Source organism: Aquarana catesbeiana, linkage group LG06 (genome assembly GCF_042186555.1).
Source record: "Aquarana catesbeiana isolate 2022-GZ linkage group LG06, ASM4218655v1, whole genome shotgun sequence".
In the NCBI taxonomy this organism is placed as follows: Eukaryota; Metazoa; Chordata; class Amphibia; order Anura; family Ranidae; genus Aquarana; species Aquarana catesbeiana.
In genome coordinates, this window is record NC_133329.1 from 273,090,009 (window position 1) to 273,103,625 (window position 13,617).

General features: G+C 41.5%; 1 protein-coding gene across 2 annotated transcripts in view; it reads left to right on the forward strand.

Moving 5' to 3' along the window:
* PARD3B (par-3 family cell polarity regulator beta) overlaps positions 1-13,617 on the forward strand; it is a 2,266,259-nt gene that overhangs the window by 2,057,404 nt on the left and 195,238 nt on the right. For both annotated transcript variants that reach the window (XM_073633364.1, XM_073633363.1), the window contains one exon: positions 1,381-1,457. In XM_073633364.1, coding sequence (XP_073489465.1) covers positions 1,381-1,457 — 77 coding nt within the window. The remainder of the gene's footprint in view (positions 1-1,380; positions 1,458-13,617) is intronic.

Here is a 13,617-nt window from a genome sequence, read left to right on the forward strand (position 1 = left end):
CCTTGGGCAGATAGAGGACTACTACCCAAGGGGCATATAATAAAGTGAAATAGCTGAGTGGAAAATAAGTGTGAATGTGGGAGATTTATAAATGGCCCTAGTGAGTGAACCGCAATACCAAGAAAAATGTTACCTTAAGTCTCAAAAAGGGAATTTGTGAGAGCCAATGTGTTGAGGTCTGAGGGGTGCAGTCTTAATGGCCAAGGGCAGCTACGGTATGCCGCCATAGCATGTGATTATAAATTTCTATTTTCCTAACTGTGCTATATAAAGTCCCAACCAATTTCCTTATTTGATTTTATACATAAACAGAACAGGTTTAATCAGGGATAAAAGGCCTAACTTCTGTGTGCCTTACATTTATGATGTCTATGCAAATGGGGGGGGGGTCCGTTGTTTTATCTATAACATTGCATATTTCTTACATACAGATTTTCTTAATTTCATGGTTGTATTATAAACATATAGTTTTATAATTTAGAACATCTAATGTACCCATATACCTGCCTCTTGTCATGGTATTTTAAGCCACTTTAGATCAGTTCTTCCAATTTGTGACCCTTTGTTTGGTGCAAACATGAAAAGTGCTGCCAAACATTTTCTACTGGGATAGTTAATAAGCATTATGGAAATCCTTGTAAAACTGTTACTGCATCTTTCAGTGGAAGATGTTTGTTACAAATTATAATTTGTTTGCTAAACATCCCCTTCCTGAGATCTAGCCATTTGCAGTTCAAAATGTCTCATCATTACAAATGTAGAAAGACAAGGGGAAATTAAATGTATGATTTATTGATATTTAAATGAAATTTATGATGCGTTCCCCATACCAACTGTGAGCAATCACAAATTCTGTTACATTTATAATTTTATTGTCCAGAACTAGTTGTCTTGTTAGCAGGCAGTCGTATCTTACTTTTCATCAACTTAAAAAGCCAGAAGAATAAATAATGTTACCAACTGACTTGTCCAAAGAACATACAGAGTACTTTGACAATGCAGGTGAGATATTAATCCACTTGCAGACTGGTATGGTTAAGCTGTTTGATATCGTGTCTTCTTGCTTGCTATTTGGTCTTCACCTTTGTGTGCACTTTATTTCATCAAGTTCACACTGCTCAACAAAGAAAAAATGTGAAATTGCTGCATCGATCTGCTAGCAATGGCGTCACTGAGCTGAGTAATGTCTCTACTCCTAGAAACCTTAATATCAAAAGTCATTTCTAAGGATCAAGCATCCCGGTTTTGTTTTGTGGTGTAAAAGTCATTTGACCCAGCTACCTCTTTCCTGTTACATTTATGTTGTTCCAGGGTGACATCTTGTGATTAAATTGTGGAATCTGCTCTTTGTGTTTATTCCTTCTTCTTTTTTTTTTGCAGGTCCCAGCACAAGGTCTTGGTGGAACCCGCAATCTCTCATATGAAGGGATGGAAAGGCAGTATGCATCATTACCCAGGTAGAATGATATCATGCACGGTACCTTGTCTTTCTAATTATAATTCTGTGTGTGCTAACCCCCTACACCGTATAGTCATAAAGTTGACTATGTGAAGATAGAAAAAAACGTTATCTGTTAAAGCAACACAATGCTTCCTGCTGTAACCCCTTGTTTGCTGTACTGCACAAGTTTGCAGGGCACTTGCAGTGAACCCTCATTCACTTGAATGGGTCATGCTTAGCAGGTGCTACACCCACCAACCATGACAGGGCGTATAACTCCTGCTGGCGCTGCGACATGTGTACACCCCTGGCCACTGCAGTTAAAGTGGATGCGGTTGGGGCGGGAATGATAAAACACATCTTAACTTTTACCACCCCCCCAAACTGCAAATATAAATGAACCCTTACTGTTCTGAGGCCCCTATAAGGCTGCTTTCACACTGATGTGCTGCGGTTTACCTGCAGTGCAGTGCATCTGCAACTTTCCTGGGTAAGCTGTGCTTAGCCATAGATTTCTATTATATCCACTTTCTGAAAGCGTGCCAAACTCGCAGGATATAAAAGAAGTCTATGGATAAGCGCAGAAAACCCACAGGAAAGCTGCAGGTGCACTGCACCCGTGGTGTGGGTGAACCGCAGCACATCAGTGTAAAAGCAGCCTATTACCATTATGCCCACTGTTTTGCTTAACACTGGCCTGAAGATCTTTTCTTTCCTGCTGCTGGCACTAGGGGAAAGAGTGCAGTTGATATCACTCCACATGGGACAGGAGCCAGCACTATAGAGGAGGCATCAGCTTATGCGAATCTTGTTCCCCACTACAGCTCTAACTTTACAAGTAGTCCCTCTGCATTGGGTTGCACTCTGTTTGCTGATCTTGGATGGCGGGTCAGCAAGCCCAGACCGTGATTTACCAGTCACCTGTCTGGGATCCACAGGTTGCTGACCCCCCCCCCCCCCCCGCTCTGAGATATTTCTTTTCATTCTCGCTTTAATTGCTGACTTTTCTATTAGGCAAAAGCTATACACACAACAAAACCTCATTCCGACCTCATTCAGACTTACCAAACCTTTTATGAGAAGTGGGAAAAAAAGATTTTTTGCAGTATTTTGCATACTGCAGTTATAACACATCATCTGCAAATTCATGGGAAGCATACATACATACATGGCAATACTACTACTAGACCTTCTTCTGTATGGGAACCTCTGATTTCAGTCAGTCACATGTTTTGTTAGAACTGAAGTTAGAACTGAAGAGAAGATAATACACCCTTGCTAATATGGGTAGGCTTGTTACCATCTGAATGTATTTATTTTGCATCAGCAACATGGCACAGACAAAAGGCAGATAATGCAAAGGGAGAGCAAAGGACTGGCTTATAACCATACTATCCCTGGATGGATATATATATATATATATATATATATATATATATATATATATATATATATATATATAATTTATTCAGTACAGGCACTTATATAGTGTGTTAATTTACATGCACAGTGGTCAAGTGTTTAGCACTTCCGCCTAGCAGCACTAGGGTCGCCGGTTCAAATCTCAACCATGGCAATACCTGCCTGGAGTTTGCATGTATTTATTTATATATACATATATCAGACATCTCAAGTCTCCCGCATTTGACGGCGGGATCACGGACACCCGCGAGTGCGGCACGATCTGACAGCCAGAGCCGCCCCTTCCTCCCAGCCAGAGGAGGCAGTGGCATCGCTATGGGGATCGATTGTGCCAAAGCAGGTGCAGCACGGGACTTCCTATGTGTTACTATGCCCTCCTCTCGTAACCCTAAAGCTCCTCCAATCACTGAGTACCCCGTCCTCTGCCAGTCCAGCTCAGAGAAAGTTAGGAAACCGGGACAGCAAATGGGAGGTGAGAAGCAGCTGTGTGGAAGGGAGCTGGTGTCGGATTGAAACAGAGGGAAAATTGAGTCCAGGAGTGAGTGAGAGAGAGCTGGTGAGTGTGAGGATGGTGCTCATTACTGTGTTATACACTGCAATGTCTCTGGCAGCACTGTGTTTCTACCTGGCTCTCTATGTGCTTCCACACAAAGCATGGTGACCGTGCAGGCAGCCCCTGAGTGGTGTACACACATGGTGGGAGCATGGGAGCTATAGAGGAGCTGGTACCTGAGAGGCAGGTGAAATAATTTGGTGGGAAATCCTGACTGGTCAATTATTCTCCCAGGTGACCTTGTCTGGGGGCAGGGGAAACAGATCAAAGTGGGAGTACACATTTCAGGTGATTTCCCCATTTCTCTGTATGCATCCAGATCACACTGACCCTCCCCAATGTTTGTTGGCAAGTTGGTTGAGCCCATTTGCTGTTTCTGCTGCCCTGATGTTAAGGGGAACTCTTCAGACTCTGACGGTGGTGGGGGTTGTGCGGAGCGGCATGCCGCGTGGCACCACCTCCCTGAAATTGGTTTGCCACCTCCTTGAAATTAGTTTTTGCAGGTTGGGATGTCTGTGTATATCTATCTATCTATCTATATATATATATATATATATATATAGATAGATATATATATATATATCCTGTATGTAGCACGGTATATTTTTTAGCACCATTGGGCTTTCCTTGACTAATTGACCCTAGGCAGGTTCCCTATGTATAAGGCAACCCAAAGTGTAAAGTCTGCAGAATTAGTTTACAATATTTAAAGGTTAATGAAAAACTGCTGTGATCCTAACTGAATGGTTTGATACAGCATTTTAGGTGTTTTACAATTTCATAGTCATTGATATTCAGCAAGTCAAAAATGTAATGAAATATTTTTATGAAGGTCTTTGTGGCTACTCTGGTTGGGGATTTCTGTGTTATTATTATGTTCTTTTTATTATAATTATTTGCCATTTTGTAGCTGAACAGATTGCTAATAATAAAGCTGGAAGAAAATGGCTTCCCTTTGGTGCATATATAACACTGTTACAGCCATATTAACTCAGTTAACAAGCAAGAATATGGGAGAATCCTAATGTGCCACAGTGTATCTTGAGATTTTTCACACAGTAGGCCATATAGCAATGACTAACTGACCTTGTTCGTGAGTTATCCTGGAAAATGGAATATTAAAAAATACTAAGTACCTCATTTTTTGTGAAGGCAATGTTGAAAAACCATTACACAAATATATTTCCAGACTTCAATTTCACATTATCATTATTAGCAGCAATTTTTATACTTAATAAACTGGAGACAAAGTCTAAACAAGCTGGAGGAGGAAGGATTAATAAGCACTATAATCCATGTAGGGCTCAACTGCATTACACAGTACTATTAGTCTAACCCTGGGGCTTGCTTACAAGAGAGCAGCACATGGTTATGATGTATCAGTTATATTCAATCCAAATCTAAGATAGAGTTGCATATCTGTAGCTGCTCACTTTAATTTGAGGACAAATTGTAACCACAGGACCTGCCATTTAGCAGCTGTTTCTAAGGGATACTTCCCAATGTGTCACCACTACCTGGTGTAAAGGTAGTATAATAATACAAAACAATCACACACTCATCCACTTAAAACAAGACCTTTATCTTGCTTATTTCACTTAATATTACATTATTCTTCTGGGTAGTGGGACCACTACCAAGAAATGTCAGTTTCCTTCTGCTTCTTTATTGTCCATTCAGAGGCAGTGTAAGGTAACGTCCCCTGGTTATGCAGTGTGACAGGGGTTCCTAAACTGAAACAGTAGCTGAAAATGTTTAAACAGATAAAGCAGTCCATGTATACCCATTTCAGTTGTATATTTAGTTGTTTGGATACAAAGCTGACAAATCTGTTTTAGTAACCTTTGTATGCCTGCAAACCGTTAAACATTTTTCATATAGTTCATTCTTCCTGCATGAAGCTGTAACCTTATTAATACATAGTGAAAATACAATAAGAGACAAATGAAGTTTGTAACCAGATGAAGTCATAAACCCTGGTTAGGTGGCAATTTAAAGTATAGACTTTTGTGCACATGGGCAGAGAACTCAATTAAAACAGCAGAACTAAAATCATTTGGGCCATGAAAGGACTACATAGCATTGACAGGCTTGAAGGTGACCCTGGGGTAACAAAGGTTCAAAGATGGACAATGACTGGTGTAACGACGATAGGATTTCAAAGTGAATGCAAACACTGTCTTCTGTGTTTGTCATATTAGACTTGTAATTCCTCACACCCATAGTCTTTCATTTTTGCTGATCTACAGTTGAATATATTATGCAGTTTCTAAAGCAAGCACAATCCTTTCTTTTATTAAAATAGGTATAGAAAGAGACAAAATTTTGCCCCTGTACAAATCATTAGTAATACCTTGACTAGACAAGTGGCGCCATTTTAAAGGCTCCTGAGCTCTGGATATTTCAGTTAACTTCTAACTTCTGTGAAACCTGCTACAAAGCCGAAAAAACACCACCCTGAGCTCTCCTGCTATCTCCTAAGATTTGTAAACTAATTGACCATGAGGACATACAAGCAGACTTTACAGTGTCCGCAATGGAAAGATCCCTTTGGTTTATCCGCTTATTTAACTTTGACCAGTATTTGCTGAAGGAGAGAACTCTGTACCGGGATCTGAATATCCTGTGACCCCAGTATTTTGGAATAATGCCGTGTACACACGACCGGACTTTTCGACGGACTCAACTCTGGAGGACTTTTCGACGGACTTTCGACGGAGTTCCGACGGAGTTCCGTCGAATCGGACTTGTCTACACACGATCACACCAAAGTCCGACGGATTCGAATGTGACGATGTACGACCGGACTAGAATAAGGAAGTTCGTAGCCAGTAGCCAATAGCTGCCATAGCGTCGGTTTTCGGCCGTCGGACTAGCATACAGACGAACTGATTTTTCAACCGGACTCAAGTCCATCGGAAAGATTTGAAACATGTTCCAAATCTAAAGTCCGTCTGATTTTCCACAGAAAAGGTCCATTGAAAGTCCGATGAAGCCCACACACAGTCGAATTGTCCGACGGATTTGTTCCGTCAGACCAGTCCGGTCGATAAGTCCGGTTGTGTATGCGGCATTAGTCCTTTGGCTGCATTTAAAAAGGTCCTATATGGGAGAAAAAGCTGAGAGGAACCAGGATGGCAATGGATTAACATCTTAACATGAAGAAACCTATGCACCAATAATGAGAGATCCATATTAACCTGGAAGGATGCAAGCCCATATTACCCACTGGTGAAGAAATTTTATATAGGCACAATTTTAAATTTTTATTGTTTAATTTTTATTTTTTTTGTAGCTAGCATACTAGCATAATCAAAATGGAAACAGTACATTGATATATATATATATATATATATATATATATATATATATATATATATATATATATATATATATTTATTAATTTTTTGCATTTTTTAGACACAGTTTTTATTCTTATGTTGTAATATATAGGTGAGGTGTGAATCCTATTTTTTGTGCCAGCAGCAGTATCTCATGGCTATATTTTCACTGGGTACATACTTGTTAGCGCTGCAGTATTCTATATAATTAATACCTCAACTGGAATATGCAGTTCAGTTTTGGGCACCAGTTCACAAAAAGGATATTGGGGGACTGAAAAAAACGAAAGAAGGGCAACCAAACTGATAACAGACATGGAGGTGGTCAGCTACGAGGAAAGATTAGCTGATCTGAAATGATTCTCCCCTGAGACAAGACATTAAAAGGGGTATATGACCATCATGTATAAATACATACATGGCCCATATCAGGGCTGCCAACAGCCTGCAACATGAAAAATGTTCCTGATGAAGCACATTTTTACTGTCAACCTGAAATATGACATAAACTCCTTTTATATATAAAAATACAGTGCCTTGAAAAAGTATTCATACCCCTTGAAATTTTCCAAATTTTGTCATGTTACAACCGTAAATGTATTTTATTGGGATTTTATGTGATCGACCAACACAAGGTGGAACATAATTGTGAAGTGGAAGGAAAAAGATAAATGGTTTTCAACATTTTTTACAAATAAATATGTGAAAAGTGTGGTGTGCATTTGTATTCAGCCCCACTGAGTCAATACTTTGCAGAACCACCTTTCACTGTAATTACAGCTGCAAGTCTTTTTGGGGATGTCTCTACCAGCTTTGGACATCTAGAGAGTGACATTTTTGCCCATTCTTCTTTGCAAAATATCTCAAGCTCTGTCAGATTGGATGGAGAGTGTCTGTGAACAGCAATTTTCAAGTCTTGCCACAGATTCTCAATTGGATTTAGGTCTGCACTTTGACTGGGCCATTCTAACACATGAATATGCTTTTGATCTAAACCATTTAATTGTAGCTCTGGCTGTATGTTTAGGGTCGTTGTCCTGCTGGCAGGTCAACCTCCGCCCCAGTCTCAAGTCTTTTGCAGACTGTAACAGGTTTTCTTCTAATACCACGTACACACGAGCGGAATTTCCGTCAGAAAAAACTTGGATGGTTTTTCCGACGGAATTATGCTCAAGCTTGCCTTGCATACACACGGTTACACAAAAGTTCTCTGAACTTTCGACTGTCAAGAGTGCGGTGACGTACAACACTACGTCGAGCCGAGAAAATGAAGTTCAATGCTTCCGAGCATGCGTTGAATTGTTTCCGAGCATGCGTGATTTTTTGCACGTCTGAACTGCATACAGATGAACGCATTTTTGGATAGGAACTTTTTCCGATTGAAAAATAGAGAACCTGCTTTCAATCTTTTGCTGACTGGAATTCTGGCAGTAAATGTCAGATGGAGCATACACACGGTTGGAATTTTTGACCAAAAGCTCACATCCAACTTTTGCTGTCAGAATTTCTGATCGCGTATACGCGGCATTGGATTGCCCTGTATTTGGCTCCATCAATGCAGCTTCACTAGCACCCATCAAATGCAGCCTCACCAGTGCCCAACAATGCAGCCTACCAGTGCCCAACAATGAATGTTTACTTGCTTCCATTCATTCGGGAGTCGGGACACAGACACAGGCTTCCGTCGCTGTTGCGCCTCTGACACTATGTGTGAACGAAGTGGCGGCTGCCTGCTGATGCTGAGACTTAGTTGCTTGCTGCAGAGAGAAGAGAATAGGAACACCAGTGGCCAGGCGCCCTAGGCGGCTGCCTAGTTTGCCTAGTGGTAGCACTGGCCCTGACCAAACAAAACAACAAAGAGAGTGCAGTAGTCAAGAAGAGGCTCCCCCCCGTTCACATCAGAGTTCAACCCTACATCAAAGTCCCCAGAGTCCCCCCTTACATCAGAGTTCCTGGCATTCCCTCTTACACCAGGGTTACCAGAGTCCTCCCTTACACTAGAGTCCCCAGCATTCCTCCTCCCAGCAGTGTCCTCCACCTTACATCAGTCCCCCCCCACCTTACATCAGAATCCCCCTTACTCCCTCAAGGAAACTTTTAAACCTGACTAACTATGCACCTGATCTTTGTGCTATCTAGTTAAGAAATAAAGCAGCACCACACTTTGTCTGTGTTATTATTTAGCAGATGCTGGTACTAAGGCTCTGCCAGAAGAAAAGAGAGATGGCTTTCTGAGCCATTTAGACCTCATATGGATTATTTGCAGCTATTGGTGTGTAACAGATTTTTGTCATATAATAATGGGAGTCCATTGCAGCTCATTCACTTCCCCCTGTTACTGAGTCACTGCCACCTCGCATGAAAGAATGGAACATTTGTTACAGTATGCAGTTATAGTGGACACATGGATTTTCCACAGCAGCTCCCAATATTAGACCCTGGGCAAAAAATTTCTTGCCCCCCCCCCCCCCCCCCATGCAATTTCACTCTCCACCTGCTCTGAGACATACAATAAATAGCAGCTAGACTTAAAATCAGTTTACTGTATCAGATCAGGCAGCAATTGCGATTGGTTGCCAGCGGTTACAGCATCTCATTACTGCTTACTGACTGGTTGCTAGAGGTTACAGCACATCTCCTCACTGCAGGGGGGCAAGATATACATATGGATGCCACCTTTATTTACATATCAATGCCGCCAGCCGCAGCTGTTTACTTATGAATGCCACCGTTTTTTACATATGAATGCCAGTTATTTACATGTAACCACAGGGTCTGCAGGTGAGTCATCTGTACACAACAATAGGGCAGAGCTGGGAGGCATTAGTACCAGTACTTTACACTGAGATATCGGGACACAGCACAGGACTAAAATTTCAAGGGACAAGGGAATTTAAACTGGGATAGTTGGCAAGTATGAGGCAGCGGCTTTGGGCCCCACAACAATGACAGGGCCCAGGGCATCTGTCCCTTTTGCCCTGCCTTAAAGACGGCCCTGACAGTATCTTACAAAAGTAAGTACACCTCTCAGATTTTTAAAAATATTTTATTATATCTTTTCATGTGACAACACTGAAGAATTGACACTTTGCTACAATGTAAAGTAGTGAGTGTACAGCTTGTATAACAGTGTACATTTGCTGTCCCCTCAAAATAACTCATCACACAGCCATTAATGTCTAAACTGCTGGCAACAAAAGTGAGTACACCCCTAAGTGAAAATGTCCAGATTGGGTCCAAAGTGTCAATATTTTGTGTGGCCACCATTATTTTCCAGCACTGCCTTAACCCTCTTGGGCATGGAGTTCACCAGAGCTTCACAGGTTGTCACTGGAGTCCTCTTCCACTCCTCCATGACAACATCACAGAGCTGGTGGATGTTAAAGACCTTGCACTCCTCCACCTTCCAGATGCTCAATAGGGTTTAGGTCTCGAGACATGCTTGGCCAGTCCATCACCTTTACCCTCAGCTTTTTTAGCAAGGCAGGTGGAGGTGTGTTTGGGGTCATTATCATGTTGGAATACTGCCCTGTGGCCCAGTTTCCGAAGGGAGGGGATCATGCTCTTCTTCAGTATACGTTGGCATTCATGGTTTCCTCAATGAACTGTAGCTCCCCAGTGCCGGCAGCACTCATGCAGCCCCAGACCATGACACTCCCACCACCATGCTTGATTGTAGGCAAGACACACTTGTATTTGTACTCCTCACCTGGTTACCGCCACACACGCTTGACACCATCTGAACCAAATACGTTTATCTTGGTCTCTAATCCATGTCCTTAGTCTGCTTGTCTTCAGCAAACTATTTGCGGGCTTTCTTGTGCATCATCTTTAGAAGAGGCTTCCTTCTGGGATGACAGCCATGCAGACCAATTTGATGCAGTGTGCGGAATATGGTCTGAGCACTGACAGGCTGACCCCCACCCCTTCAACCTCTGCAGCAATGCTGGCAGCACTCATACGTCTGTTTCCCAAATACAACCTCTGGATATGACGCTGAGCACGTGCACTCAACTTCTTTGGTCAACCATTGCGAGGCCTGTTCTAAGTGGAACCTGTCCTGTTAAACCACTGTATGGTCTTGGCCACCATGCTGCAGCTCAGTTTCAGGGTCTTGGCAATCTTCTTATAGCCTAGGCCAGTGGTTCTCAACTCCAGTCCTCAGGGCCCACCAACAGGCCAGGTTTGCAAGATAACTGAAATACATCACAGGTGATATCATTTGCTGCTCAGTCATTGCAGTATTCTAGTCTGCAACTCCCCAAGGTAATACTTAAAATCTGGCCTGTTGGTGGGTCCCGAGGACTGGAGTTGAGAACCACTGGCCTAGGCCATCTTTATGTAGAGCAACAATTTATTTTTCAGATCCTCAGAGAGTTCTTTGCCATGAGGTGCCATGTTGAACTGCAGTGACCAATATGAGAGAGTGAGAGCGATAACACCAAATCTAACACACCTGCTCCCCATTCACACCTGAGACCTTGTAACACTAAGAGTCACATGACACCGGGGAGGGAAAATGACTAACTGTGTCCAATTTGGACATATTCACTTAGGGGTGTACTCACTTTTGTTGCCAGCGGTTTAGACATTAATGGCTATGTGTTGAGTTATTTTGAGGGAACAGCAAATTACACATACGCAGAATGTGCAAGCATAAATTCTCCGGCAAACTGGATCAATTTTCATGCTTTAAGCTTTGTCATGTTACCACATTCACCCTCAGCACATCGTTATGCACATCTGAGTCTACATTTAATAACAAATGAACACTGATAATATTGTGAAAAAACATATGACATATGGATTTGGAATTATGTTTATTTAGTTAAAAACAGGGCTAATTTTAAAAAATCTGTAAAATATAGCGATTTTAGATAGTTATTTAAAATAATGTATTTAATTGTCAAACACAGTTTTAGTGATCATTAGGATGACTCTTCCTAGGAACTTTGGTCCAGGGTCAAATGATGTTTCAATTATTGGCGCCACTTGTTGGCTTCTTATATCTCTTGGGGACTCCGGTAGCCAGATATCCCCTCTCCTGGCTTTGGTCCTTCCTGTCTTGGAGTTTTGGGTGTTCCCACTCTTCCTGTTATGTTGTCCATAGTATAAAATAAATTACACTTCAGCGTGCGTAGGAGTCCTTCTAAGTGGCTGCGGCAGGTGTGACTGCCAGGAACTCAAAGAACAAAGAAAGACCTTGACACTCAAGACCCCAAGTTGGGTAGATTTTGCCTTTTTGGATCAACTCATTTTTAAATGTCTTGGAAATGTTTTGCAACTTACAAATCAGACACTCCTTGGACTTCAGTCATTAAAATATGAACTGTTTCCATACCCAGCGAACTAGTGTTTCAGCATTCTTTGGGCACATGTTTACATGTTCTGGAGCACAAGTCAATGTTTTTTATAAACTCATCTTTCAGTATAGCTGTATTCTGTATTTTGTAAATGGATGCCTGTGTCAAAACACAGCTGTATCATCCCTACTGATCTGATCATTCACATCAAGATGCTGGATACCAAGGACAAGCTCATAAGTGTCATAATTAAGCTGATTTTATTACTTTGCATCAATAGAATTATAATTAAGCTTGTAGAATGCTTGTTGTACATTTATATGCATCTTTAAAGCCCAATTACAAATATTAGTAAGAAGGTGTTAAAATTCTGAAGAGGTGGTACTTGTCAACACTTAAAAACCTTAAGACAAACACACATTAGGAAGCACTTGTTAATTGTTCACAGGCATTAGCTAAAGGTAATAAAGAAATATTTAGGTCTAAGAAATATTTTTTTTCAAGACAGTGCTCTCCTTGAGTTGAATGATATCTATAGCCAAACTTTTTTTTCTACTTTGGAATGGAATGATGAAAGGTTAGTGCCCCTCTCGGGTATTACTGCTATTCACAGCTCTGTTAGAGAGTTTTCCCTTTCCTGTTCTAGTAATACCTTTTTTAACAGACAGAAAGTGATGGAAAATTTGCAACAGTTAAACAGACAAGAATAGAAGTCTGACTGAGGTTCTAGCCTTTCCCTACTCACAAAAAAAAAAATTTTGTACTTCTGTCTGCGTTACTGTTACAGGGTCCCCTCTTCATGTTGGGATACTTGTGGCCTGGTATGGTTCAGTAGGTTTGTGATGCGCTAATTTCCCCCCCCTATTTCCTGTCCAGCCAGGCTGTCTGCTCTAATGAGGGTTTGGTCAAATTTCTTGAGGGAAACCATATCATTGGATCTTTGCATTGTATTCTCCTCCCTGTCATAGCCAGGTATGCTGATTATTCCACACACGCTTTTCATATTTTCCAGGGTAGGCATCAAGGTTGTCCCCTAGCACTTTTTTTTTTTTTTTTCCTACAGTACCATTGGCAGTGGCGTTCCATGACAACCCTAACATAATGGAAGTCTTGAATGATGGACTTCATTATAAGCTTAACATTTTCACAGATGATGCCCTCTTGGTCCTTACTAACCTCTACACGACACTCCTGAATCTTCAACAGGCCTCAGTTCATGGACTTTCTGGGCCTCCACATGAAACCATCTAAATCTAGAGCCCTCAGTATCTCACTTTCACCAGAAACAATTGCACATATTCGCTCCAGTTTTCCGTATCACCGTATCACCGTATCACCTCCACGTTTGACTATTTAGGAGTCAAACTCACCCTCAACTATGTGTCTCTTTTATAGGTGTAAACAGAAAAGATATTCTCCTGCGCTAGTGCGGGGGGCCTTAGTAAAGGATGGTAGTATTTTCTAATGATATGATAAATATAAAGTGACCATGGGTGCCCCGCTGCCTAAACTGACTAGGGGAAGTCCAAAAGGCTATATATGAAAGAAGAAGAAAAA